We start from the raw sequence: 26,536 nt of genomic DNA on the forward strand, positions 1-26,536 counted from the left end.
TTCCCCGTATTTTAATGATTCTGGAAAACAACCTTCTTCAAATGATTTGTTGATTAATTAAGCTAGTGGAGGACTTACTATTTTGTACACTGATTTAATTACTTTCACAGGTATCCCATCCCAACCCACCAAATTTTTATTTTTTAGTGATAATATAATGTCTTCTATTTCTTTCATTGTAATATTGAGCATTACAGGTCTACACCTCGATAAGAATTTAAACTGGAACACACATATTGAGTATTACAGACACTTGGTTTAGGCTGTGCAAAACTTAAGAACAGGGTGGATAAAATAAAATAAAATGACATATTAACAATTTAGGTGAAAAGGAATGCAAGTGCAAGAGCATGTTGCCACAGGTCTTCCTGTTCACAGAAAGCTGGACGTGATGTGGCATGAAGTCAGCATGACCATAGTGCCAAATGGGGCTGGCCTCATAAAGTGAAGTTGTTGAAGGGACAGGAAAATATAGTGTTTGTCAATTAGCCAACAGTTATGGTGTACTGTAGTGGTGTTTTTTGTTACAATTTGGTCTGGAAACAACGTTTGGATGAATTCACACAAGGAAGAATCATTGGGAAACTGTGAGGAGGTAGAAGTGTGATAAGTGTAGCCCAAGTGCATGAGAGCATTCTGAACCACAGGCACTGCTGCCCAAAGGAGAAGAGATGGTTGGCAACTGTCAACTACACCAGTGAATGACCACTACATTGTGCAACAGACAAGAAGGGATGCACATCAAACTGTGGGTGCAGTTGCAGCCACATTGAACAGGACTGCAAGACACACAATATCATGCTCCACAGTGGCACAGTGACTGCAGGTGGTTGGTCTCTTTCCTTGACAACCCGTATGTTGTGTCCTGTTGACACCCACAGGGCACTGTTTGGGATGAGAACAGATTCAGTCTGAGTAGTGATTCTGGACAAACCCTTTCATGGGCTTACTGACCTCCAGATCTTTAAATGTGGTACACTCACTGGTCAGAGTTATTGTGACAGTGTACTCCTTCCCCATTTACATCTTTTCGTGGGTGTGTGTGGCTCTGACATAATTTTATGGATGAAAATGCGGGACTGCATCAAACAGCGCAGGTGGAGCAGCTCTTTCAATGAGAGGATATTGGGCAGATGGACTGGTTTGCCATTTTCTGTGACTTAAATCCCATTGTGCATGTGTAGGATGCGTTGGCGAGATGTGTTGAAGTACGTCCACACATGCCGACTGTCCTGCAGTTGTCAGCAGCAGCCGTGGAGGAATGGAATTCCCTATTAGAAGAACTCCTTACCAATCTTGTAGCCAGCATGGGAGCACATTGTAGAGCATGCATTGCCATCCTTGGTGATCTCACAATTTATCTGGAGCTATGTTCTGCCTTTTGTAATGTCCAGGAAGCCATCGTAAATCGTGGTGGTTTCTTCGTAATCATTTTCTTTGAATAAAAGTTTCATTTCTGTTCATCTCGTAGTGTATTGCTTTGTTAATTTGTGTACTATACCATAGCAGTTCTTTCTGTGTGTGGTCCAAATGTGAAAGTCTTTTTCACTCTCGAGTTTTGCACACCAATGTAAAACAGCCTAACAGCATCCATATATACTGCCGGAAAAAAAAGTCAACCCTTTTAGAGGTTTCCAGTTCACTCGAGATTCATTGTTGCAACCTTGGATATAGAGTACGTGCAACGATTACATTTACAGATCAATAACCCAAGCAGTTCTAAGGCACCAGGTATCAACCCTTGCTGAAACACCCATATTGTACGTGGTCTATCCTCCATGGGTGGCAATGCAGGCACTGGCACTCGCATCCAGTTGATCCTACAGATGGCGAATACTGTTCTGGTATACATTGTGCCACACCTGCTTGACTGTTCACATAGTTCTGTAAGAGTTGTTGGTTCCCAAGTCGCACAAGTGACTTCTTGTCCCATCGTATCCCACATGATCTCAACTGGAGGCAAGTTCAAAGATTGTGCTAGCCAGGAATGTTGCTGCACGTCTTGCACAGCACGTTGAGTTTCACATGCGGTTTGTGTGCGAGCTTTATCCTGTTGGAACAGCACGGCACCTTCCTGTTGCAAGAACGGCAAAAAGCTTTCATCGCTGAAGACCATGGTGCACCATTCCATTTTCCAAGTGATCATCTGAGGGCATCATTCGAGCCGTGCACGTTGATGCTGTGGCATGAGTTGAAGACGGACTAGAAGTGTGCATGCCCATAGCTGCACTGCTAATAACAGGTTCACAGCAGTTCATGTTGACACATCTGGGCTCACATGCTCTGTTATCTGTGCTATGGTTGCTGTACGATCTGCCACAGCTGCCTTTAATTACAATACACCAGTCCTGGTTAGCATCTGTGCTGCATAGGTGTCCAGAACCTTGTCTGTAGTTGTGACAATGTTCATGTGACCACTGATACCAGTGCAACTGACTCGGCACATCCGTCTTGTGTGGCAATTCTCCAAAAGGACCATCCCACCACTTGGAAGGCCACAGTTTGACCCTTCTCATATGTGTTCAGTTGGCTGTAGGAAGCACGTGTGAGTCTCTGGCACATGGTTGCCTACTTACTTCACACATTTGCACCACACTGAGCCTTCAGGTTGTGAGCCTTCTCTTTTAAAGGGTAGACACATATGGAGCTCCGGTTGCAATGCCACTATGCTATCTGTTGACAGATGATGTTGAAACCATTGTCACTACATCTACTATCCGCCAGATGCCATGTGCCATCATCAGATCAATATCGACATCGTGCTTCCAGGTCTACTAATTTTTCTTGCCAGCAATGTATCACATGAGCTGTGTATGTTGGCCGATGTTGGACAGATCTTTGTAGTTAAGTTGAACATCTGAATGTGCTGAGAGAGTTGATTACCTCCAAAGAAACCAGTCATTCTTGAATTACAAAAATATACCAGTCAGGATCATGGGGTGGGAGAGGTAGGGGATACAGGAAGAGTTGTTAAAAGCCATTGGTGAAATAGATTGGAATGGGTTTAGTAATGTTGGAGAAAACTGCCGTAATTTCACATATGGATCTTTTCAGCTGCGAAAGATACTTACGGAATTTACAAATGTGTGCACAAAGACTAATTTGACCATGACAGTGATGTACTCGTAGCTGCTGCGGACTAACAGTGTCGGCAGCTTGAGCCATGGTAGTTAAATTGTAACCAGTAAGAACTGAAGCACAAGTTAGCACCAAACAATGTGAAACTCTGAATGTCGACCTGAAACAAGAAAAACAAATGGGGGGAAAAGTGAGGTAAATAGGATTCCGATTCTTGCAAACCAAGTCGGTGTTGGCCCATTCTTGGAAGCAGTTGGGAGATTACAAGGTCCAAGTGATCCAGTGCAGCACCTCTCAAACCACAAGATGGAGCAGTGTGATCGACAGAGCCAAATGAAATCCTCAGTAGATGGACAGTACACTTTACTAAGCTTCATAATACAGAAAATAATGCTAATATAGACTACATAATGACTGCCTGATCTTGAAGTGGTTGAAAGTACAAATTAGTTACCAACACTGCACATAATTGTGAAAAAGACCTTGGTGAAAATGGATATCCTGGAGAAACTTTGAAATGTAATGGGGGTGAACGCTGTACCATCATATGGCAGGCATCTTGGTATGTGGATGAGAAAGCTAATTCCTGATTATTTTATATTTTTATTGGTCTATTTCCATGAGAAAAATGATTCTTTGGATGGTAGCCTAACTGTGGAATATCTCGGCTTGGCATAAGCAGAAAAGTCTTTTCAAGAGTGCAACTTAAACAGTGTATTTATTTAACATGTGGTTAGTATCACATGACATAAGAAAACTTTTTCCATTAACTGAATTTTCTGTTGGTGCTTGGCAGAACATGATGATAATATTAAAAAAGAAAATGCTGCCTAATGTTGTGTAAAATTCTATTTAATTGGTCACAAACCAACTTTTGGTTTCTCAGACAATCTTTAGGTAACAAGTGAATGTCGCAAACACAAGATAAACGTAATGTGTGACTGACTTGTATATTATTTAGACAGAAGATACAAAAATGACAAAAGCGTTGACACAGGAAAACATTACAGTAATTACACTAACTAAAAAAGGGATAAAGAAAGTTTTTATGTGGAGATACATTTAACAAATGACAATAGATAAGATGAATTTACAATTTGAACCTAGTATTTGTAATAAAAACTTAATTTAACAAAGGGGAAAATGGAAATTGTGCCTGATAATTTAATACTAGGCCGGCACTCTGTATCATATTTTTTCTTGGCGGAATGTAAAACTTTGCAGCTGATCAGCAAAGGTCGAATCTATCTTCCTTAATTGCAAGCTTCTCTCATGTTCACATAGCCTAATTGCCACTGCTGTGCCTGACTGACCAATACACAATTTTTCACACTGCTTGCTAGTGATTTTATATACACCACTCTGTGCCGAGGGTTGCAGTTTGTCTCTGCTATTGAATAGAAATTTTGATGTATTATTGGTGCTATAAATCTACATCTACATCTACATCTACATCTACATCCACATCCATACTCCGCAAGCCACCTGACTGTGTGTGGCAGAGGGTACCCTGAGTACCTCTATCGGTTCTCCCCTCTATTCCAGTCTCGTATTGTTCGTGGAAAGAAGGATTGTCGGTATGATTCTGTGTGGGCTCTAATCTCTCTGATTTTATCCTCATGGTCTCTTCGTGAGATATACGTAGGAGGGAGCAATATACTGCTTGACTCTTCGGTGAAGGTATGTTCTCGAAACTTTAACAAAAGCCCGTACTGAGCTACTGAGCGTCCCTCCTGCAGAGTCTTCCACTGGAGTTCATCTATCATCTCTGTAACGCTTTCGCGATTACTAAATGATCCTGTAACAAAGCGCGCTGCTCTCCGTTGGATCTTCTCTATCTCTTCTATCAACCTTATCTGGTACGGATCCCACACTGCTGAGCAGTATTCAAGCAGTGGGCGAACAAGCGTATTGTAACCTACTTCCTTTGTTTTCGGATTGCATTTCCTTAGGATTCTTCCAATGAATCTCAGTCTGGCATCTGCTTTACTGACGATCAACTTCATATGATCATTCCATTTTAAATCACTCCTAATGCGTACTCCCAGATAATTTATGGAATTAACTGCTTCCAGTTGCTGACCTGCTATTTTGTAGCTAAATGATAAGGGATCTTTCTTTCTATGTATTCGCAGCACATTACACTTGTCTACATTGAGACTCAATTGCCATTCCCTGCACGATGCGTCAATTCGCTGCAGATCCTCCTGCATTTCAGTACAATTTTCCATTGTTACAACCTCTCGATACACCACAGCATCATCCGCAAAAAGCCTCAGTGAACTTCCGATGTCATCCACCAGGTCATTTATGTATATTGTGAATAGTAATGGTCCTATGACACTCCCCTGCGGCACACCTGAAATCACTCTTACTTTGGAAGACTTCTCTCCATTGAGAATGATGTGCTGCCTTCTGTTATCTAGGAACTCCTCAATCCAATCACACAATTGGTCTGATAGTCCATATGCTCTTACTTTGTTCATTAAACGACTGGGGGGAACTGTATCGAACGCCTTGGAGAAGTCAATAAACACGGCATCTACCTGTGAACCCATGTCTGTGGCCCTCTGAGTCTCGTGGACAAATAGCGCGAGCTGGGTTTCACATGACCGTCTTTTTCGAAACCCATGCTGATTCCTAGAGAGTAGATTTCTAGTCTCCAGAAAAGTCATTATACTCAAACATAATATATGTTCCAAAATTCTACAACTGATCCATTATCCAAATCAGTCTTTCAAACAGAACTACAAATCATCAAACAAATAACTTCCAACAATGGTTACAGCTCTGCCCTGATCGACAATATTCTATGAAAAAAAGAAATTGATTTAAATTACACCACTTCTGTACACTAGCCAGCAGCGATCACTGAGTAATTTCAAAGCCTGGTGCAAAATGAGGGTCTATAGTCACAAGACTTTAAATTTTTTGCAAGATTGTCTGAAATGTTGCAGTATATAGAATTTTGCACCAGGCTTTGAAATTACTCTGTGATCGCTGCTGGCTATTGTACAGAAGTGGTGTAATTTAAATCATTTTCTTTTTTTCATAGAATATTGTCGGATCAGGGCAGAGCTATAACCATTGTTGGAAGTTATTTGTTTGATGATTTGTAGTTCTGTTTGAAAGACTGATTTGGATAATGGAACCAGTGAGACAGAAGGATTCATGATTGCAATACAGGATCAAACAATAAACACCAGATATTACAGCAAACATATTATTAAAGATTCCAATACCACAACAGATAAATGCAGACTTTGCAAACAACAAATCGAAACAGTAGATCACATCACAAGTGGATGTACAATACTAGCAAATACAGAATACCCCAGAAGACATGAAAATGTAGCAAAAATAATACATCAACAACTTGCCATACAACATAAACTAATAAAACAACACTTTCGCACATACAAGTATGCACCACAAAATGTACTGGAGAATGATGAATACAAATTATACTGGAACAGAACCATTATAACAGATAAAACAACACCACATAACAAACCTGACATCATACTCACCAACGAAAAGAAGAAATTAACACTACTAATCGAATATCCATACCCAATACAACAAATATACAGAAGAAAACAGGAGAAAAAATTGAAAAATACATCCAACTGGCTGAGGAAGCCAAGGACATGTGGCATCAGGATAAAGTTGACATTATACCAATTATACTATCAACTACATGAGTCATACCACACAATATCCACCAGTACATCAACGCTATACAGCTACATCCAAACGTATATATACAACTACAGAAATCTGTAATTATTGATACATGTTCAATTACCCAAAAGTTCCTAAATGCAATGTAACATATATTGTACATTTAAAAGGAAGTCACGCTTGATCAAGGTCTGCGTCACTTTCCATTTTTAACCAGACATAACGTCTGAGAAAGGAAAGAAATAATAATAATGTGTAATGCTATTGAGACAATATATAGAACATTTTTTGAGAGTTTTAAAAAGTTTTACAGAGAGTTTTCAAAATTTTTTTAATTTTACATTTGACTGTTTTTAACTCAGTTAGAGCAACTTCCATCAAAGTAAGAAGTCCATGTATGAATGCTTTCCTGCATGTTTATTTGCAGATGTGGACAGCATTAAAATATTGAGCAACTTCTGTGTACACCCCTCTTCCCGTAACTTGCCAAGGTGCATTTGTATGTAATAACTTCGCTAGAACAACAAATAAGCATACATTTGCATGTTACATCATGTGTAGATTTGTCACATGTCCTGTAAACTATAATATTCATCAGCTATGTAATGTGTAACAACACAATATCGGAGTGACTGTATGTAATCAGTTGGAACTGTGTGCCAAACCAGGCCTTCAACCCAGATCCCTACCATTTGCAGGCAGTGTGCTCCAATTATGCCCTCCAAGCATTCCTCACTGACAGACTCAAAGCTTCAACTCATCACTGGTTCCTCCTCTTTTGGTAGTGAATTACTCATGAAAGGTGGAGACCCTGATTTGTATCCTGGTCTAGTACACAATTTTAACATATCAGCTACGATCATCACAACGTATAATCTGCTTAGAAAATACTCAATAATACTGGGACCTTTATTAGACACAGAAAACAAATCATTATGGTGTTAGTTAATGTGCATCTTTTTATGTACTTAAGCGCATACACAGCTTGGATGTTGATAACAGCCTCCTCCTTTGCCAAAATGGTCCCGTGCTCAATTTGTAATAAAACTTTAAGTAGAATATAAAATTATAGCAGAAATGTAAAAAATGGGAATAAGAAAGAACTTCAAAAGTATTCAGAAATTGTAAAAGTTGCATTCAGTCAGAAAATCTCAGAAGTTAGCTGCAGTTTATTTTTTATTAGTTTTATTTTTATGAGAATTTTATTGATAGATAGGTTGAAAAAGCTTGTGTTTATAAATTCTCATTTATGGTCCAGTTGACACTTCTGGAATTGCGATACCATTAAGAAAGTGATAGTTCCACGTAAAAATGTTACTTCAATCCTTCAAGCTGGTAGTTTCTGTCCTCATGGCTAACATACTGATGGCAGTTTATTCAGCTGACTGGTACAGGATTCAGCATTTCATTCAAATTGCTATAGTACTCCAATTACACATCAAAAACAAGTCCTGCACAGTAGTCTCTTCCCACAAGTTTTCAACAGTGCTGTTATTAGACAAAGCCTGAAATTTATAGTTGCATCTATCTTAGCCCTTTCAGTGACTTCATAAACAATGAAAACATCGTGTAGTGTAACATTTTAATAACATTCTAAATATATTCACGCAGAACTTTACGCATTTTTGTTTCTTTCCTCAGAAACAGCAGGTAATTTCTGAATTACTTTGATTCATTCACTTCCCAACAAAGATCTTGATGGTGTGTCAGCACAGATATAGCTACACGTAGCTGACAAAATATTTTTGCTCATCATCATCATCATCATCATCAGATGGTAAAGCGATACAGTTTTGCTGTTAAGACTGCACTGAGAATGTGGTCAAATTGCTGCCAGTACAGACAATAATGGCACATTTTTAAGTACTCGGGCTCTTATCTTGCAGCATTAACATGCATTACAGCATTATAAAATATTACATGTAAAATATTAAAAAATGGCATATGCTGTCCAAGTGAAACAATGAGGTATACAGTATTTATGGTGGTAATACATCCAATTTAATTTTTATCCCTCTGTTCTAGGAAAATGATGTTATCATATTAAAGAGACGTATAAATGCTGACTGGTTGTATGGACAACTTGGACAAAAGGAAGGCATGTTTCCATCAAATTTCATCAATGTAATTGTTCCACTGGATACTGAGGGTGACTTTCTAGTGAAAGCATTGTACCAATTCATAGGGGAGACATCATCTGACTTGGAGTTTCCGGTAAGAGAAGATTAAAATATGTGTCTTCAGTGTGGAATGTATGTTTTTTTTAGTATTAAAGAAGAACCAATGTAAAATATAGTTGCATTTGGGAGCAGCCTATTATTAGTTTAGGTAAAATAAATGCTGAAGATTAGTACATGTTTTTCTCATTTGTTAAAAGTACATTGACATTATAAACTGAGGAACAGGTGAGAGCAGGGAGATAATGTCAGCCTTAAACAATGATGACATTGGTATTGGTGGAATTTTATTTTTATTGCATGTATGGTGGTATGTTTCACAATAATGTAATCATGTGCCAACTTCATCTCCAGCGTAGTTTTGTTTGTGTGGCATCTTAAAACAATCGTGTTCTGTATATTTTATTCAAATGTACAAAAAGGTATACCATATAAAAAAATTATTTGTTTTGGGCAGATTATCATCGACATAAGTTAATCCAAAGGAGACGAATGTTTCTAAGGAGTCTGCTTCTTCATGTGCAACAGCTAGGAATATAAATGTGGCTGTACTTTTCTTGAAGGTGATCCACATCAAGGGCATGTCAAAACTGCTACCACAGATGAAAATGTATAGAAATGTGGTACACATCGTGTTTATAAAACAAAGTGCCCAAGAACACTTTACAGAAAGTAAAATCCAATGTACAGGAAAAGTCCAGCCATCGTTATCAGTGAGACACCACATTGGAGCAAATTCTGCCTAGACATGGAGAAAGGGGTGCTACCTCAGATGCTGTGGGTTGAAGTTCACCGATCTAGGTAAAGTGGGAAGCTGCCGAGTTACAGTTCCATGTCCCAGCTTGGTGATGACATCACCAGGAACAGTGGTGTGGACTTCTTAACCGATGATATGAGCCACTGTGTCGTCTGAGGCTGCTACTGCTTCCTGTGGGGAAGGTGTGATGAGCCAATCTGTGATAATGACAGAGTACTGTCGGCTGTAATGTTCTCGCTGGTATTGCTGGTGAGGAGAAGATGGTGTTCATAGGGGACGAGTCATTTGCGTTCTGACTCAAAGATTATATGGACCTGTAGGTCCAGATGACTGCATCCTGTGCCACTGCTGATTTTTGGTAATGCTGTCATTGGCAGCTATGCACTTCCGTGTAGTATAGGCAGTGTCGCTGATTTCTGGTCACGTTTGCGCTAGTGCACTCTATGTGTTGACAATATTTTTGCATCCACACCCTGGAAACCATGTGGCAGTAATGGCATGATGGTCCTTGTGATATTGCGTTGCCTGTGTTGGTAAGAATAATGATGCAACTGTCTTTTGGACATGGATGCATGTGTACTTTAACCATGGCAGCACACAAACAGTTTACAAACTTAGCTGTTTTAGAAATGCTTCCACTGTCAGTACGAAAGCCAATGATTCATTCCCTCTTGGACATCACGTAAACCACTCCATTTCCACATTATGACAATCTCTGTACTGTTTCCTCATCCTACAGATACACTTTATGTACCCTCCATTACTAGTGCTGCCACCTGCCATCTGCAAGTGGCTATTGCGTGCTGACGTTGAACGTAGGCAATGGTCACATCAATGTGACTGGGCCATGTACGTGTCATACAATGGTATATTTTCGTATGTACATTCAGTGATGTGTGGATACTGTCTGCAGAATGTGTTCTGAATAGAATTAGTAGCAAAGAAGTAATAAATTAGAACTTCATGCTTCAAGAGGCATGGCTGGTCATATTAGATGTGAACTTACTGTGGTCTATACTCGGTAAAGCTCCATTATTGAATCGACTATGTTAAAAGTATTGTAATGCCATTAATTTGTTAAATATTGGCTTTGTCCGTAAGTTCTTGGCATTTTTCTGTAAGTTTAATAAACACAACAGATACACATAACAGAGACTTCAGTCATCATTAATAATACTCCTTCAATATTTACAACAGTCTGCTAATGCTGGGGTAACTTTTCAATTCTGTGACTTTAGAAATAACATGCTTTTGAGGCAAAGAACTTGTTGAGCCATGTTTGGAGCACATTTTCATCCAGAGAGGAAATTTCTTGAAGATTGTTTGATAGAGAGTAGAAAAGGAGAAAATATGAGGGCACAAGATCAGGTGAATAAGATGGGTGCAGTATGACTTTTTTGTCAGTCTAGCAGACTGCAGGCTGGCGTTGTGGTGTAGCATCACTTCGCAGTCTTTCTGATCATTGCTCTCGGAGTGTGTCTGCGAGACGTCTCAGTTGTTCAAAATAAATATCAGCAGTGATGGTTACATCTCAGGGAAGCAACTCATAGTACACTACACCGTTGTTCCACCAGAGCACAACATTATCTTTTGTGGAAGTGTGCAAGTCTTTGTATGTGACCAGTAATAGTACAAAATAGTAATTATTGGTGTTGTTCATGAGCCAATTCATGATGAGCAAGGGGAAATGCACATATGGTCACCAGCTGATTTTTGTGATTTTGGCTTAGAGTATGAGTTACCCATATACCCAATTTTTGAACCTCCCCATTGCATGCAAAAGCTGCATGATAGTGGAATGATCACAGTTCATCACATTTGCTAGTTTTCAAGTACATTCATCCAGATCATTGTGGATTAACATGTTTAAACACTCATTGTCAGACCCTAAAGATCTTCCTGAATTTAGAGAGTCACTAATATCAAGCAACCCTCCTTACAGTGAGAAAACAATTTTCTTGCTATGCTTTGTCCAATGCCATTATCCCTACGTACGATGCAAATGTTTCTGGCTGCCTTTGTTGCTGTCATGCCTCTACTGAACTCAAACAGAAGAATATGTCAGAAATGTTCTGATTTCTGTACTTGGCATGCCATTTTCTAGCATCCACAGCTCCACTGACTATCTCCAAACAACAACATGTAAAATCAAATAGCAGCAGTGAACTACAAATAAAAAATGACAGTTGGTAAATAAACGCATATTAACCAGAATAGCAACATGTGAAACAAAAACGCTAAGAACTTACACACCAACTTAATAAAATACTACAGGAAGGTCTTTGAAATGTGTTACTGTAAGGTGCAGTGTTATTACTTATTACTAATGAAGTCTAGAGGGCATGTTTTACATTTTACTAATATATGAAGAGCATGAATGAATTTTTATTCTATAAAGCTCAGTAAAGGAAACGAAAGAAAAATTCGGAGTAGGTATTAAAATTCAGGGAGAAGAAATAAAAACTTTGAGGTTCGCCGATGACATTGTGATTCTGTCAGAGACAGCAAGGGACTTGGAAGAGCAGTTGAATGGAATGGACAGTGTCTTGAAAGGAGGATATAAGATGAACATCAAAGAAAGCAAATTTTAAGAGAGGTTAGAACTGAGACAAACCTTCAGTTTGAAAAAGAAATCAAAAAACATAATTCCAGCTTATTACATCAGCATAAACAGCCATTGGTTAAGAATTTTCAACTGTCAGCAGATATTTTAACTCCACCCAATTTTAACTCAGACAATGTGAAATGTCAGCTATCTTTATTGCATCAAAATATTCGAGGACTGAGAAATAAAATTAATGAATTAACTATATGCATAGATGAATTAGAGTCTTCAAACCCAGCTGACATAATCTGCCTCTCTGAACATCATGTGACCACTGGTATAGAACTTTTAAGTGTTCCAGGGTTTAGGTTAGCATCTCACTTTTGTAGATCAGAAATGGAGAAAGGAGGAGTTGCCACATTCATCAGGAACTGTCATAAATTTAAGAACATAGACATTCATAAATTTTGCCTAGAACAGCATATGGAAGCATGTGCAACAGAATTAGATTTTCACAAAAAATCTTTCATAATATTAAGTGTATATCGAGCACCTGCAGGTAACTTTAATCTGTTTGTAAACCACCTTGAAGCTGTACTGGCCCATTTAATAACCAAAAACAAAGAAATAGTGGTTGCTGGTGATTTCAATGTAGATTTCCTTAAAGACTCTCCGAATAAGAACTTATTTGAGTTAGTAACACTATCATTCAACTTAATTCCCACAGTAAAGTTCCCCACTAGGATAGCCACTTGCTCACAAACAGCCATTGATAATATCTTTATAGAAAAGTCCAATGAACAAAATTATATTACAAAACCAATAGCCAATGGCCTCTCAGACCATGACATGCAGTTCCTTCTGTTAAATGTTAATACTGAACAGGATATAAAATCTGTTAAATCTGAGCTCAAGAGGGTAATCAGTAAGCCAAAAATTGATTATTTTAGGACACTCCTCAGAGACATTCACTGGACTGATGTTTACAGTGCTCATGGCATGAATGAAAAATATAACATTTTTGCTAATAAAGTGCTTACCTTATTTGAACACTGCTTTCCCCCAAAACTTACCAAGGTTAGAGGAAAGTCTACAAAGAAGCCATGGATTACTCGAGGAATAAGGGTATCTTGTAAAACAAAAAGAAAACTGTATCTGTCAATCCGAAACATTTCCAATGTTGATGCTATAGCACATTATAAGAAATACTGCAAAATATTAAAGACTGTAATATGGATGTCAAAGCAAATATATTACAAGGAAAAGATAGTCATATCAGATAACAAAATAAAGACAATATGGGATATAGTGAAGGAGGAGACCGGTAGGACCAGACATGAAGAACAACAAATAGCATTAAGAGTAAATGATACATTGGTGACAGATGTGTATAGTGTTGCAGAACTTTTTAACAAACATTTTATAACTGTTACTGAAAAGATGGGGTTGTCAGGTTCGGTAGATGCTGCTATGGATTACCTTAGACCAGACATTTCAAGTAATTTCCATAATATGAATTTGACCCTCACTACCCCAACAGAAATAATGTCCATCATAAAATCTTTAAAATCAAAAACATCTAGTGGGTATGATGAAATATCAACAAAGTTACTTAAAGAATGTGATTCTGAGCTAAGTAACATATTAAGCTATCTGTGTAACCAGTCGTTTATCAGTGGAATATTTCCTGAATGGCTGAAATATGCTGAAGTTAAGCCACTGTTTAAGAAGGGAGATAAAGAAATAGCATCAAATTTCCGTCCAATTTCACTGTTACCAGCATTCTCAAAAATTTTCGAAAAAGTAATGTACCGTCGTCTTTATAACCATCTTATCTCAAATAACATACTGTCAAAGTCACAGTTTGGATTTCTAAAAGGTTCTGATATTGAGAAGGCTATCTTCACTTACAGTGAAAATGTGCTTAATTCATTAGACAAAAAATTGCAGGCAACTGGTATATTTTGTGATCTATCAAAGGCATTTGACTGTGTAAATCACAATATCCTTTTAAGTAAACTAGAATATTATAGTGTAACAGGAAATGCTGCAAAATGGTTCAAATCTTATATCTCTGGCAGGAAACAAAGGGTGTTATTAGGAAAGACCTTGATACATGTCTATCAGGCATCATCCAACTGGGAACTAATTACATGTGGGGTCCCACAAGGTTCCATTTTGGGGCCCTTACTTTTTCTTGTGTATATCAATGACCTTTCATCAGTAACATTACCAGATGCCAAGTTTGTTTTGTTTGCCGATGATACAAACATTGCAATAAATAGCAAATCAAGTGTAGTCTTAGAAAGATCAGCCAATAAAATATTTGTGGACATTAATCACTGGTTCCTAGCCAATTCTTTGTCACTAAACTTTGAAAAAACACACTACATGCAGTTCAGAACTTGTAAGGGGTGTCCCAAGAGTATATGTCTAACATATGATGACAAGAAGATAGAAGAAGTGGACAGTGTTAAATTCTTGGGATTACAGCTTGATAATAAATTCAATTGGGAGGAGCACACCACAGAACTGCTGAAGCGTCTTAACAAATCTCTGTTTGCAATGCGAATTTTGTCAGACGTAGGGGATATAAAAATGAAAAAGCTGGCATACTATGCTTACTTTCATTCCATAATGTCATATGGGATTATTTTTTGGGGTAATTCATCAAGCCAAGCTAAAGTTTTCCGGGCACAAAAACGTGCAGTAAGAATTATATGTGGTGTGAACTCAAGAACATCCTGCAGAAGCCTGTTTAGGGAACTAGGGATACTAACTACAGCTTCCCAGTATATTTATTCCTTAATGAAATTTGTCATTAAAAATATATCACTTTTTCAAACCAACAGCTCAATTCATGGAATCAATACTAGAAATAAGAATAATTTTCACAAGAATTTAAAGTCACTTAGTCTTGTACAAAAAGGTGTGCATTATTCAGGAACACACATTTTCAATAACTTGCCAGCAGCCATAAAAAGCTTAACAACCAATGAAATTCAGTTTAAGAGAAGCCTAAAGGATTTATTGGTGGCCAACTCCTTCTACTCCATTGATGAATTTCTTAGTAAAACCAACTGATTTGTATATAAGTACAACATAACTTCTGCACAATTTCAGTGCAGTGATGTGTTCATTGAAAATTTGTGTGTGTGTGTAAGTATAATCTGACTTCTGCACCATTTCAGTGCAGTAATGTGTTCATTGTAAATAAGTATTACAGTAGTTGTATTACATGTTTATTACCTTATAAATAAATAAAAAACGTTTTTTATTTTAAATTCAGTGCATTAGTATTTGTAAAATGACTCTTAGTGTTCATTAAAAATGACGATCATTCCACTTGGGACCTGTGGAATGGTACATTAGCTTATTTGTTTTAGTTGTAAATATTTGTCATGTATTATTGTTTTTCTGACATGTTCCACATCCAGGAGGACCTCCTCACTACGGATCAATTGGAATGAAAGTAAATCTAATCTAATCTAATCTAAAAGCAAAACAAGGATAATGGAATGTAGTCTAATTAAGTCGGGTGATGCTGAGGGAATTAGATTAGGAAATGAGGCACTTAAAGTAGTAAAGGAGTTTTGCTATTTGGGGAGCAAAATAACTGATGATGGTCGAAGTAGAGAGGATATAAAATGTAGGCTGGCAATGGCAAGGAAAGCGTTTCTGAAGAAGAGAAATTTGTTAACATCCAGTATTGATTTAAGTGTCAGGAAGTCATTTCTGAAAGTATTCGTATGGAGTGTAGCCATGTATGGAAGTGAAACATGGACGATAAATAGTTTGGACAAGAAGAGAATAGAAGCTTTCGAAATGTGGTGCTACAGAAGAATGCTGAAGATTAGATGGGTAGATCACATAACTAATGAGGAAGTAGTGAATAGGATTGGGGAGAAGAGAAGTTTGTGGCACAACTTGACCAGAAGAAGGGATCGGTTGGTAGGACATGTTCTGAGGCATCAAGGGATCACCAATTTAGTATTGGAGGGCAGCGTGGAGGGTAAAAATCGTAGAGGGAGACCAAGAGATGAATACACTAAGCAGATTCAGAAGGATGTCGGTTGCATTAGGTACTGGGAGATGAGAAAGCTTGCACAGGATAGAGTAGCATGGAGAGCTGCATCAAACCAGTCTCAGGACTGAAGACCACAACAACAACAACAAAGCTCAGTAGATCGGGAAGTGTGAAGCAATACAATGGTGAAAGCAGCATCTTAGTCAGATAAAACCACACTGCTGGACAGTCCTAAACATTTACACTTACCTAACTCCTACACGCTTGTCGCCGTACGGCTGTAACTCCACAGTGGAGCGTTTCTAACCTACGATTATCTGGGAAGCTATGGTCGAACTGGGGTCCCCTTTTTACCAGGTTGTGTTTCTCCACTTCTGTAATGCTCCACTGAAATTGTCCTCACACCGACCTTAAATTGCGGTTTAGAAAATTTCTGTCAGGCTAAAAAATTGCATTTGTAAGTTGACAGCTCTTTGACTTGTCGTGCCTCTGTTAGCTCATTTGATTTGTATTTGGGGCACCGTGATTTATGAAGAGAAACTAACTCCATAATCTCCAACATTTTAAGATTCTCAGAACTAAACTAAACTCTGTCCTAAGAGGCTTTGGAAATGCCAATGGCCTTGTCACAGTGGTAGCCCTGGTTCCTGTCATATAACTGAAGCTAAGGACTGTCGTGCTCAGTTAGCACTCGGATGGGTGGCCGTCTGAATCTGTCAAGTGCTGTTGACAAGCAGGATGCACTCAGCCCTTGTGAGAACAAGTGAGGAGCTACTCGATTGAGAAGTGGTGGCGCTGGTTGCGAAGGCTTACAACAACCAGGAGAGCTCTGTGCTGTTCCATATCTGCATTCAGTGATACGTACAGGCTGAGGATGACACGGTGGTTGGTCAGTCCCATTTAAGATTCTTAGCTTCATTATGCAACAAAATATGAGCATTGTCAGTTACTTCCATTCTTGGCATGGACGAATATGAATCATTTTGTGGATATATCATGATTTATTTCTACATGATAATCTCCTGTCATCTGTTATTTTAGAAAGCAGGAAACCATTTGGGAAAGAACCATGTGACGCACCTGCATTGAGAAGTACGTGTCTGCCTCCCTTGCTGTTGTTCCTTTGGTTGTGGTCTACCCAGTCTTGCTTGTGAAAGTGGCTAAGACTCATCAATTTGTTGATATTCACTTTAGGGATTTGCTGTAAAAATAAATATCACCATGTATCTCTTTCTTCTGTCTCCAACAACAGTTTATAGCCATAGAAGTTTCCATAGTGAAAGCCCAGAATATAAATAACTATAAGTGATGCTATGTGACTCCCTTGAAAAAGACCTGCTTGACTTAGTGGTTGTTAAATTTGCTGAGTCTCTAATGTTCCTTTCTGTAATGATAATCATGAACACGGCTATGTATTTATCGCATCCTCAACAAATACATTCTTTTTCCCTAACTTCCTGTTCTTTTCATTGCCAGTCTTTACTATTATGTTTTTAATTACATTTAAACTGTAGCAGTTCTTTTTATCACTCCGCTAATGAACAACATTTTCTTTCTCAAAGAAGGTACTTATTGCACAACCGTTTCAGCACACCCTTCTTGTATGGCAATCCAATGGCAAGGAGAGGTTTTTTTTTCAGTATTTGAAAAAACATAAGAATTAGGTTCCCATACCTAAGAAATGAAAACAGATTAAAGGGTGCAATGTGAAAATGGGGTCTAGATGAAGGAAAAAAATCAAAGGAAGTTACCAAGTTGCAGAAAAAATCACACACGCAATCAGGAAATGGCAATTACAGTTTTATGGTTATTTGCATGGAATGAATAACAACAGGTTCGGGAAGAAAATTCTGAATTTACCTTCGTCATTGAAGAACGGGAAAAATTGGCTCACAGAAATTCATGAAGACATAAAGAAAATGGATATAGATGGGAATTTTTTTTTAAAAAAAAGATCAAATTCTAAACTGTAATTAATAATCACTAATTTCCTGTCAAGCCGCCTCAACAAGCCCCAGGACGGACAGAAAAATGGAAGTAGGATTGCAGCGAATGAATGGAAAGATACTGGAAGGAAAAGAATTATTACATCAATTCAAATGTGCTCCTCAGTTGAGCACAATGGTAACAAAAAAAGGGGTACAATGCCTGAAACTTAAATATGATGCAAGGGGAAACAATCGTTATAGTGGACGTAAACATTTGGCAGTGGCAGGTGGTTTCTGTGATGTGCCCATGACAGATTCATCTTACTATTTTCTCCATAGCTGTCAGTCCTTAAAGTAATTTTCAGTGCAAGCATAGTGTGCATTTGCAACTTCTGTTAAAGATCTAAGTACTTGTGTGAAACGTACATGTTAATTTTGATACAATTTTCCTCTTTTTGGTGGTGTACAGGTATGTGTTTTGTCATCAGTCACTAAATTCAACAGTTGTTGGTTTTTATTTAAAATTATGTGTGCAACATTATAGAATTTTTTTAAAGAAAAATCCTCTCGTACTTTTAAAAACTTAATGGTCTGTTTACTTAATAGTGAGTGGACTAGAAATAAATAAAAGTGATGCAACTGGGTAAACTTCTTTTGAAGCAGTACCTTACTTTGAGTTTGTTACCTAGTGTGTTGTTCGAATTTAACTTCAGAAATTATAAATTGTTCTCATCTTATTGCCTTACTTTCACTGTCTGTCAGTTTGGAAGTATTGGTTTCATATTGTATTGGTTCGTATCAAGCCAGATGACATCATTCAGCAGTTCTTTATGTAAGGGAATATTAATTTGTGAATGCAGGGAACATCATTCAAAACTAAAGAGGATGTTCATGCTGGTATAATAGCGGTTTGTATGTACATCAGAGAACAGCAGTTTTTGAGAAAGTGAAGCAACATTTTGTGTGCGTGATAGCCATTATTACTTACAGTTACCTAGTTGTATGTTTCTGTGATAATCAATGTGTTCTGCAGTGCTTTTGTTGATGGCACATACATTCTCCACATCTAGTAAAGCTGTCTTCATGAGTATAGCATAGACTCAGTTTGTAATTGTGTTAGTTATTCAAGAGACTACAGTGTTTGTACGGTATCTTGTTACAAGCAGTATAGTCATTCTGCTATTGTGCTCCCCACTCCCATCCTGCTATGGCTAAATGGGATGCCTTGAACAATGGGTTTCCTCAGTAAAAAAATTCTGTTTTGACACAGAGTGCATAAAACATAGTGTTGATGTGTGATGTACTCCACTCAGATATAAATTTTGACTTCTGTTGTGGAAAAGGTGTCTTTCAATCCACTATACAGTCCATATGCCAAGAAAAAAGCCTGGACAATTAAAGTGGGCTTTGTGCATCAGTCACAACCAATAACATGCAATTCTATTAAGCCTCTGTGCCAATGCCTTGGTGTTACTGCAGCTGTATGGATGACTATTGTTTTCAGTTACATAGTTGCGGTACAATCAGCAGCCTTTCATGCTTCACAGTTGAAAGGTGGCAGTGGCACTGCCAGCTGTCAGGGCTCTTATTTCTCTGTACGAAGTATAGCATTAAGATTTTTGGGGAAAGAACTATAACCTAAAGTATGAAACCGGAAAAATGAAGAAATTGTCAGACGAACCCTTCCTTGCTTGACTAGACTAGGCTGAATTCAGCCATCTGTGTTTGCTTCAAGTTCTGTTTCAAAGTTTTGACCTGCTACTACATCTCCTTTTCCCAACCTAAATCCTACTGAGGCAATGCTGTGAGTTATTGGACTAACAGATATTACTGGGATGAATTCTGAATAGTCCTGGAGCTTGAAAGGTGAATAGCCCTGGTGTGTTTCTTCTACATCTACTACATCTACATGATTACTCTGCAATTCACATTTAAGTGCTTGGCAGAGGGTTCATCGAACCACAATCATACTATCTCCCTACCATTCCACTCCCGAACAGCTCGCGGGAAAAACGAACACCTAAACCTTTCTGTTCGAGCTCTGATTTCTATTATTTTATTTTGATGATCATTCCTACCTATGTAGGCTGGGCTCAACAAAATATTTTCACATTCGGAAGAGAAAGTTGGTGACTGAAATTTCGTAAATAGATCTCACCGCGACGAAAAACCTCTTTGCTTTAATGACTTCCATCCCAACTCGCGTATCATATCTGCCACACTCTCTCCCCTATTACGTGATAATACAAAACGAGCTGCCCTTTTTTGCACCCTTTCGGTGTCCTCCGTCAATCCGACCTGGTAAGGATCCCACACCGCGCAGCAATATTCTATCAGAGGACGAACGAGTGTAGTGTAAGCTGTCTCTTTAGTGGACTTGTTGCATCTTCTAAGTGTCCTGCCAATGAAACGCAACCTTTGGCTCGCCTTCCCCACAATATTATCTATGTGGTCTTTCCAACTGAAGTTCTTCGTAATTTTAACACCCAGGTACTTAGTTGAATTGACAGCCTTGAGAATTGCACTATTTATCGAGTAATCGAATTCCAATGAATTTCTTTTGGAACTCGTGTGGATCACCTCACACTTTTCGTTATTTAGCGTCAATTGCCACCTGCCACACCGTACAGCAACCTTTTCTAAATCGCTTTGCAACTGATACTGGTCTTCGGATGACCTTACTAGACGGTAAATTACAGCATCATCTGCAAACAACCTAAGAGAACTGCTCAGATTGTCACCTAGGTCATTTATATAGATCAGGAACAGCAGAGGTCCCAGGACGCTTCCCTGGGGAACACCTGATATCACTTCAGTTTTACTCGATGATTTGCCGTCTATTACTACGAACTGCGACCTTCCTGACAGGAAATCACGAATCCAGTCGCACAATTGAGACGATACCCCATAGGCCCGCAGCTTGATTAGAAGTCGCTTGTGAGGAACGGTGTCAAAAGCCTTCCGGAAATCTAGAAATACGGAATCAACTTGAGATCCCCTGCCGATAGCGGCCATTACTTCGTGTGAATAAAGAGCTAGCTGCGTTGCACAAGAACGATGTTTTCTGAAACCATGCTGATTACGTATCAATAGATCGTTCCCTTCGAGGTGATTCATAATGTTTGAATACAGTATATGCTCCAAAACCCTTCTGCAAACCGACGTCAATGATATAGGTCTATAGTTCGATGGATTACTCCTACTTGTAGAAAATTAACGTTAAATCACAGCAAGACTTAAATTTTACAGTTTCTAACACCTAATTCAACGAAACCTGAAGCTTTAATTTCACAGAATGGGCATATGATTAGTGAAACTGAACAGTTCAAATTTTTAGGTGCTCAGATGAATAATGCACTGTCGTGGAAAGCCCACGTTCAGGATCTTGTTCAAAGACATAATGTTGCCATTTTCACTATTCGAACTGTATCCGAAGTGAGTGATCGTTCGACACGAAAATTAGTCTGCTTTGCTTATTTTCATTCTCTTATGTCGTATGGTATTATATTTTGTGATAACTCTTCCCATTCTAAAAGGGATATTTTTGGCTCAGAAACGTGCGGTTGGGGCAATAAGTGGTGTAAGTTCAAGAACCTCTTATCAAACCGTGTTCCCGAGTCTGGGTATTTTGACATGGCCTCTCAATATATATTCCTTAGTGTCACTTCTTGTTAACGATATTAGCTTATTTCTTTGCACTGCCATGAATGTTCTGTGCAGAATCCTGCTAAAAGTAACTAACTTTAAAGGCTGCATCATTAAAAATTTTTTGGGTCTTGTGATGACCTGTTCTGGTGTTTTGTATTTCTGATTGTGTATTTTCTTTTTTTATTTGGGGGGGGGGGGGGGGGGAGTGATAAGTGGGAGGTAAACCTTGAGTGCTCCAGAAATTTTCCCTTGTTAGTGTCAAGCTCATTCTATTTTTGCAGTAACTTTGTTTTTTTTCTCTTTTTCATATAACCCCATGTGTGGTCTCTGATTGCAGGAAGGTGCTTTCATTAAAGTCCTTAGCCGGATATCAGCAGACTGGTTGTATGGTGAATACGAGGGAAGGAGAGGTCAATTTCCAGCAACATATGTTGATCACATTCCATCTGGCCTGCCAGACTATTTTAACTAATGATATTTTTGCTATTTTATGTAATATACACCACTGAATTTCAACTTCCATTTAGAATGATCTCATGTAGGCACGTTGATAATCTTCTATCAAAATTTATAGCTTAATTTTTTGATGCAGTATTTGTGATGAATGTCACAGGATCAAAGCTTTATAGTATATGAAGATCTTCGATAGTACTGAAATCTTAAGACAACGAAGTGATTTATGTTAGGACTTTTTAGTAGTGTTGCTAAAAATATTTAGCTAATGATGAGTCTTTAATGTTTTTACAAGGCGCATAGAGTAATTTGCAGGAGATCTTGTTGGTAAACAGTAACCAATGGTGCTAAAGAACATTATCATATCATGTATAGTTTCTTTGTTTTGTTATGATTAATATATTCTACTAAATTTATTCTTAAATTATCCTTATTACTGTATTGCTGTCATACAAGTTTTCAATATTACTTACTATAAGCATTTGGAATATACCTGGAAAGCAAGAACTTTACAGTTTTATCCATTGTACATCTTTCACCAAAACTACAGTTGTCGAACAATTTGTGAGCTTTACATCATGTGTATGATATATCAGTATTTCAGTTCAAGGTCATTCATGCAGTTAATTTTGTTACTGAAACTAAGAGACTGTCTGGCCATAACAGGGATAAATATGTTATTTTTGTACACAAATCCCTTAAAATTATTATATTAAACTATATATAAACTTTTTTTAAACAATATAAAACTTGTAACAGTGCATTATCAAATTGTGATAACTTCATTTGGTAAAATTATCTGTAGATTAATTAAAACTCCAGAAAAAGAAATATATTTATGAATTGTAATATATTTTTGAAAATTATTGATATTTTTTTGTGTTATCATGGCACTTTTGCTACATAAAGTTTTTGATTAATTGTGTGTTTGCCTGATGATTGCTGTGAATTGAGTGACTGTACAAAAAGTGCAAAAAAAAAAAAAAAAAAAGTGCTATATTGATCCTTACATGTGGATGAATGTACATTTCAGACGTGTGGAACCTATACATGTATATTCCAGCAATATTGGTGATATTGTAAGATGAATTAAAGGAAATGTGTTTTGCAAATTATTTGGTGAAGGTTATTAACCAACGAGGCTGTGCAGTTGATCTGGGGCTGCTAAACTACTCAACTTTTGCTGTCAAACAAGTCACATCAGTCATGTAGTAGAAATCTATTCCAGTGACAGTTTTTTGTTTTTTTGTTTTTGCTGTTTCTGGTGTGTATAGTAGCAGTTTTAGCTTTGTTGTAAAGTATTACTAATCATTAAGTTATTCTATTGTATATAACATGGTTAATTGCTCAGTGTCATATGTTTGTTGGTATGATGATCATTAATGTAATTCACCTATCAAACAGTGGAGTCCAGTATGGAATAACAGTGTTATGAAAAGGATAGATTGCTACTCAGCACATAGAGGAAGTGTTGATTTGCAGGCAGGGACAATGAAAATACTGCTGAAAATTTAAACTTTTGGACCAAAAAGCCCTTCTTCAGAAATAAAATACATACACGTTTTATAAGCACAACTCGTACACACAAGGCTACTGTCTCTGACTGGCAGTCATGCCACAGTGGCTGGAGACAGTGGCCGTGTGTGTGTGTGTGTGTGTGTGTGTGTGTGTGTGTGTGTTTTCTGTTTCCAAAGGACTTCTTTGTCCAAAAGCTTAAATGTTTAAAGTCTTTTCATTGTGCCTGTCTGCAACTCAATGACTCCTCTATGTGGTGAGTAGCAATCTGTTCCTTTCATAATTCATCTGTCATTTAGTGAGAATTCTGATTTTGTTAAAAAAATTTAGTTCCTTATTTGTGATTTACAGAAATTTTATTCACAATGCAATAGTTTTTGAAAATATTATTGGCTCCTGCAACATCATCAACTATATCTGATTCTGTAATGGTAATTGACATATAAAATTAAGCAATGTTCCATTTTATGGGTATTTTAAATGTTATTTAGTTTGCTGCTGTGTGTTATAATTTTATGTTTTCATGAGAGGAGAAAGGAATCTGAAATCCTTCTTAAATTTGAACTTTATTCATACATTTGACTATTTAGCAACAGGGCATCAAATATTTGTTTTATTGTTCTGCAGCATGAGCCATTGCTTGTGGTCCCTTGAAGGGATATCACATTACATGCTATGTTCCTTACAGCAAACATTAATGTTTATATGTACATTTATTTAGATTGATTGTACAGATGTATATTTATTCTGTATTTCATATAGAGCAATAATATTACTTGTTGGTGCATTATTATAGATAATTGAAGCTGTTTCTTACTGTACCTTTTGTAAAAAGATCTGGTAGCAGAAATTGTTTGTTCACTTGTGTAAGTGTGACCATTACAAATGTTTTACCAGTGTTTTCATAATGAACTTTCCTTCAGTGCAATGTTACCATTATCAAAGAGCTGTCTGTGAAGTCCACATAGTAAAACATCTGGCCCTTTGTGCTAATTGCACTGCTGTGATAGTGTGTCAAATACAAAGTAAATTTTGTGTTGTAGTGGGCTGTGTCAGCTTCAACTTTCACTATGTGCAGTTTATACATACATGAAAAGTTAAATATTTCTGCCAAATATATGGAGTGAAGTGGTACACATACCAGATGCTAAATTTTTATGATAATTTATGTTATTCAGATCCTGCTCCTTCAGTTCTAATGTAGGAATACCACACTTTCGTACAAAATGCTGTCACTACCATCCAGAGGTTATACTTTAAGAAGAATGAGTGACTATGTTATTAGAAACTCTTGGGTAGAATATAAATAATGCAGTTCAAAAAGACAACTATTAACTGTATAGACCAGGCTTTTTCATTCTCCCCCTGTGAATCACAGTCACTCACACCACCACCTGCTGATCAGGTGTAGGTGATACACTGCCCACCAGGTTGGCCCTATTGCAGCAGTTTCACACCTGTACATCTACATTTGCATCTACATACTTCTCTGCAATTCGTGCTTAAATGTTTGGCATGTGGTTCATAGAATGTAGGTTGGAGACAACAAAATGTTTTCATATTCAAAGAAGGGAGTTGGTGATTGAAATTTTGTAAAAAGCTCTCACCATGGCAAAAAATGCTCTTGTATTATGTCTGTGACACTGTCTCACCTGTTTTGCAGTAATGCAAAATGAGCTGCCCTCAGAAATGTTTTGAAATCCTCTTTCAGTACTATCTGGTAACCCTACACAATACTCCAGAAGAGGAAGGACAAGCGTAGTGTTGGCAGTCTCTTCAGTAGAGTTGTTGCATCTTCTGAGGGCCAATTGTATAAAGCATTTAATCTTACACTATCACTAAAGAACAACTTTAACCAAGCTGAACTGTGAAATCTACAGTAATAAATGTAGATTATTTGTGGTGGACAAGGATTAACTTTGACTAGAAAAATTTCACAGACAAAATTGTTCTGTTGCAATCATTAATTAATTACCAAGTGACACAATAAAAGATCTGATTTCATTTTGAGCAAATAAAAGTTGAAAATAAGAAAATAGTAGAGAAGTTTTAACACTTCAACACTGCTAAATTTTGAAATAACTTTTTCAATGTGTAAGGTTAGTTTCAGTGTAATATCAGTGCTATAAATGAGGGCAGGCAATAATTACTCCCATAAGAATTCTTGGAGTCGACTTGTAATTAATGTTTAAAGGTATTTCATGGACACTTAGCAGCAGAGTAAGAAAGGGAAATTCATATGCTTCAGCAGAAGTAACTGCACAATTAGTGTACACGTGCTTTAACTGATATAACTTACGTTCATTAATGAACAGAAATAGTAATCAAATACAAGTCAGTCGGCAAAGTCATATTATCCAACAATAGTAAATGTCAGTTTCGGTGATTCAGTGGTAACATACTGGACAGGAGATCTCAAAGGTCTCAATTCGGTCCCAGCTCAGTTCTTCAATTTTATTGTATTTTTGATTTCATTTTTTCACCATCACTTGTTCTGTCTGTGGTAATCTTATGGAGTCCATATTAAACTGTTCATCCCCACATATCTGGATAGGTAAGAGTGTTCAAAGTTCTTAGATAGGCAAGAGTGTACCATTTCCAAATCAACAGCGGCCAGTGATTGACTGTGATGGTCAGACTGACCTTCAGGTTGATGGTAAATCTACCTAAGCAGATAAAGCGAATGTGTACTTTTATTGCTCTGTGTATTGATAGTTTCTTTAG

The 26,536-nt window shown here is 37.6% G+C and overlaps 1 protein-coding gene across 1 annotated transcript in view; it reads left to right on the plus strand.

Annotated features, from left to right (window-relative positions):
- The window catches only part of LOC124722068 (SH3 domain-containing protein 19), a 106,546-nt gene extending 81,582 nt beyond the window's left edge, over positions 1-24,964 (plus strand). The window contains exons 6-7 of the mRNA XM_047247267.1: positions 8,788-8,976; positions 22,182-24,964. Of these exons, the coding sequence (XP_047103223.1) occupies positions 8,788-8,976; positions 22,182-22,316 (324 nt within the window). The 3' untranslated portion in view covers positions 22,317-24,964. The remainder of the gene's footprint in view (positions 1-8,787; positions 8,977-22,181) is intronic.
- The last annotated feature ends 1,572 nt before the right edge of the window (positions 24,965-26,536 follow it).

This window comes from Schistocerca piceifrons, chromosome X (genome assembly GCF_021461385.2).
Source record: "Schistocerca piceifrons isolate TAMUIC-IGC-003096 chromosome X, iqSchPice1.1, whole genome shotgun sequence".
In the NCBI taxonomy this organism is placed as follows: domain Eukaryota; kingdom Metazoa; phylum Arthropoda; class Insecta; order Orthoptera; family Acrididae; genus Schistocerca; species Schistocerca piceifrons.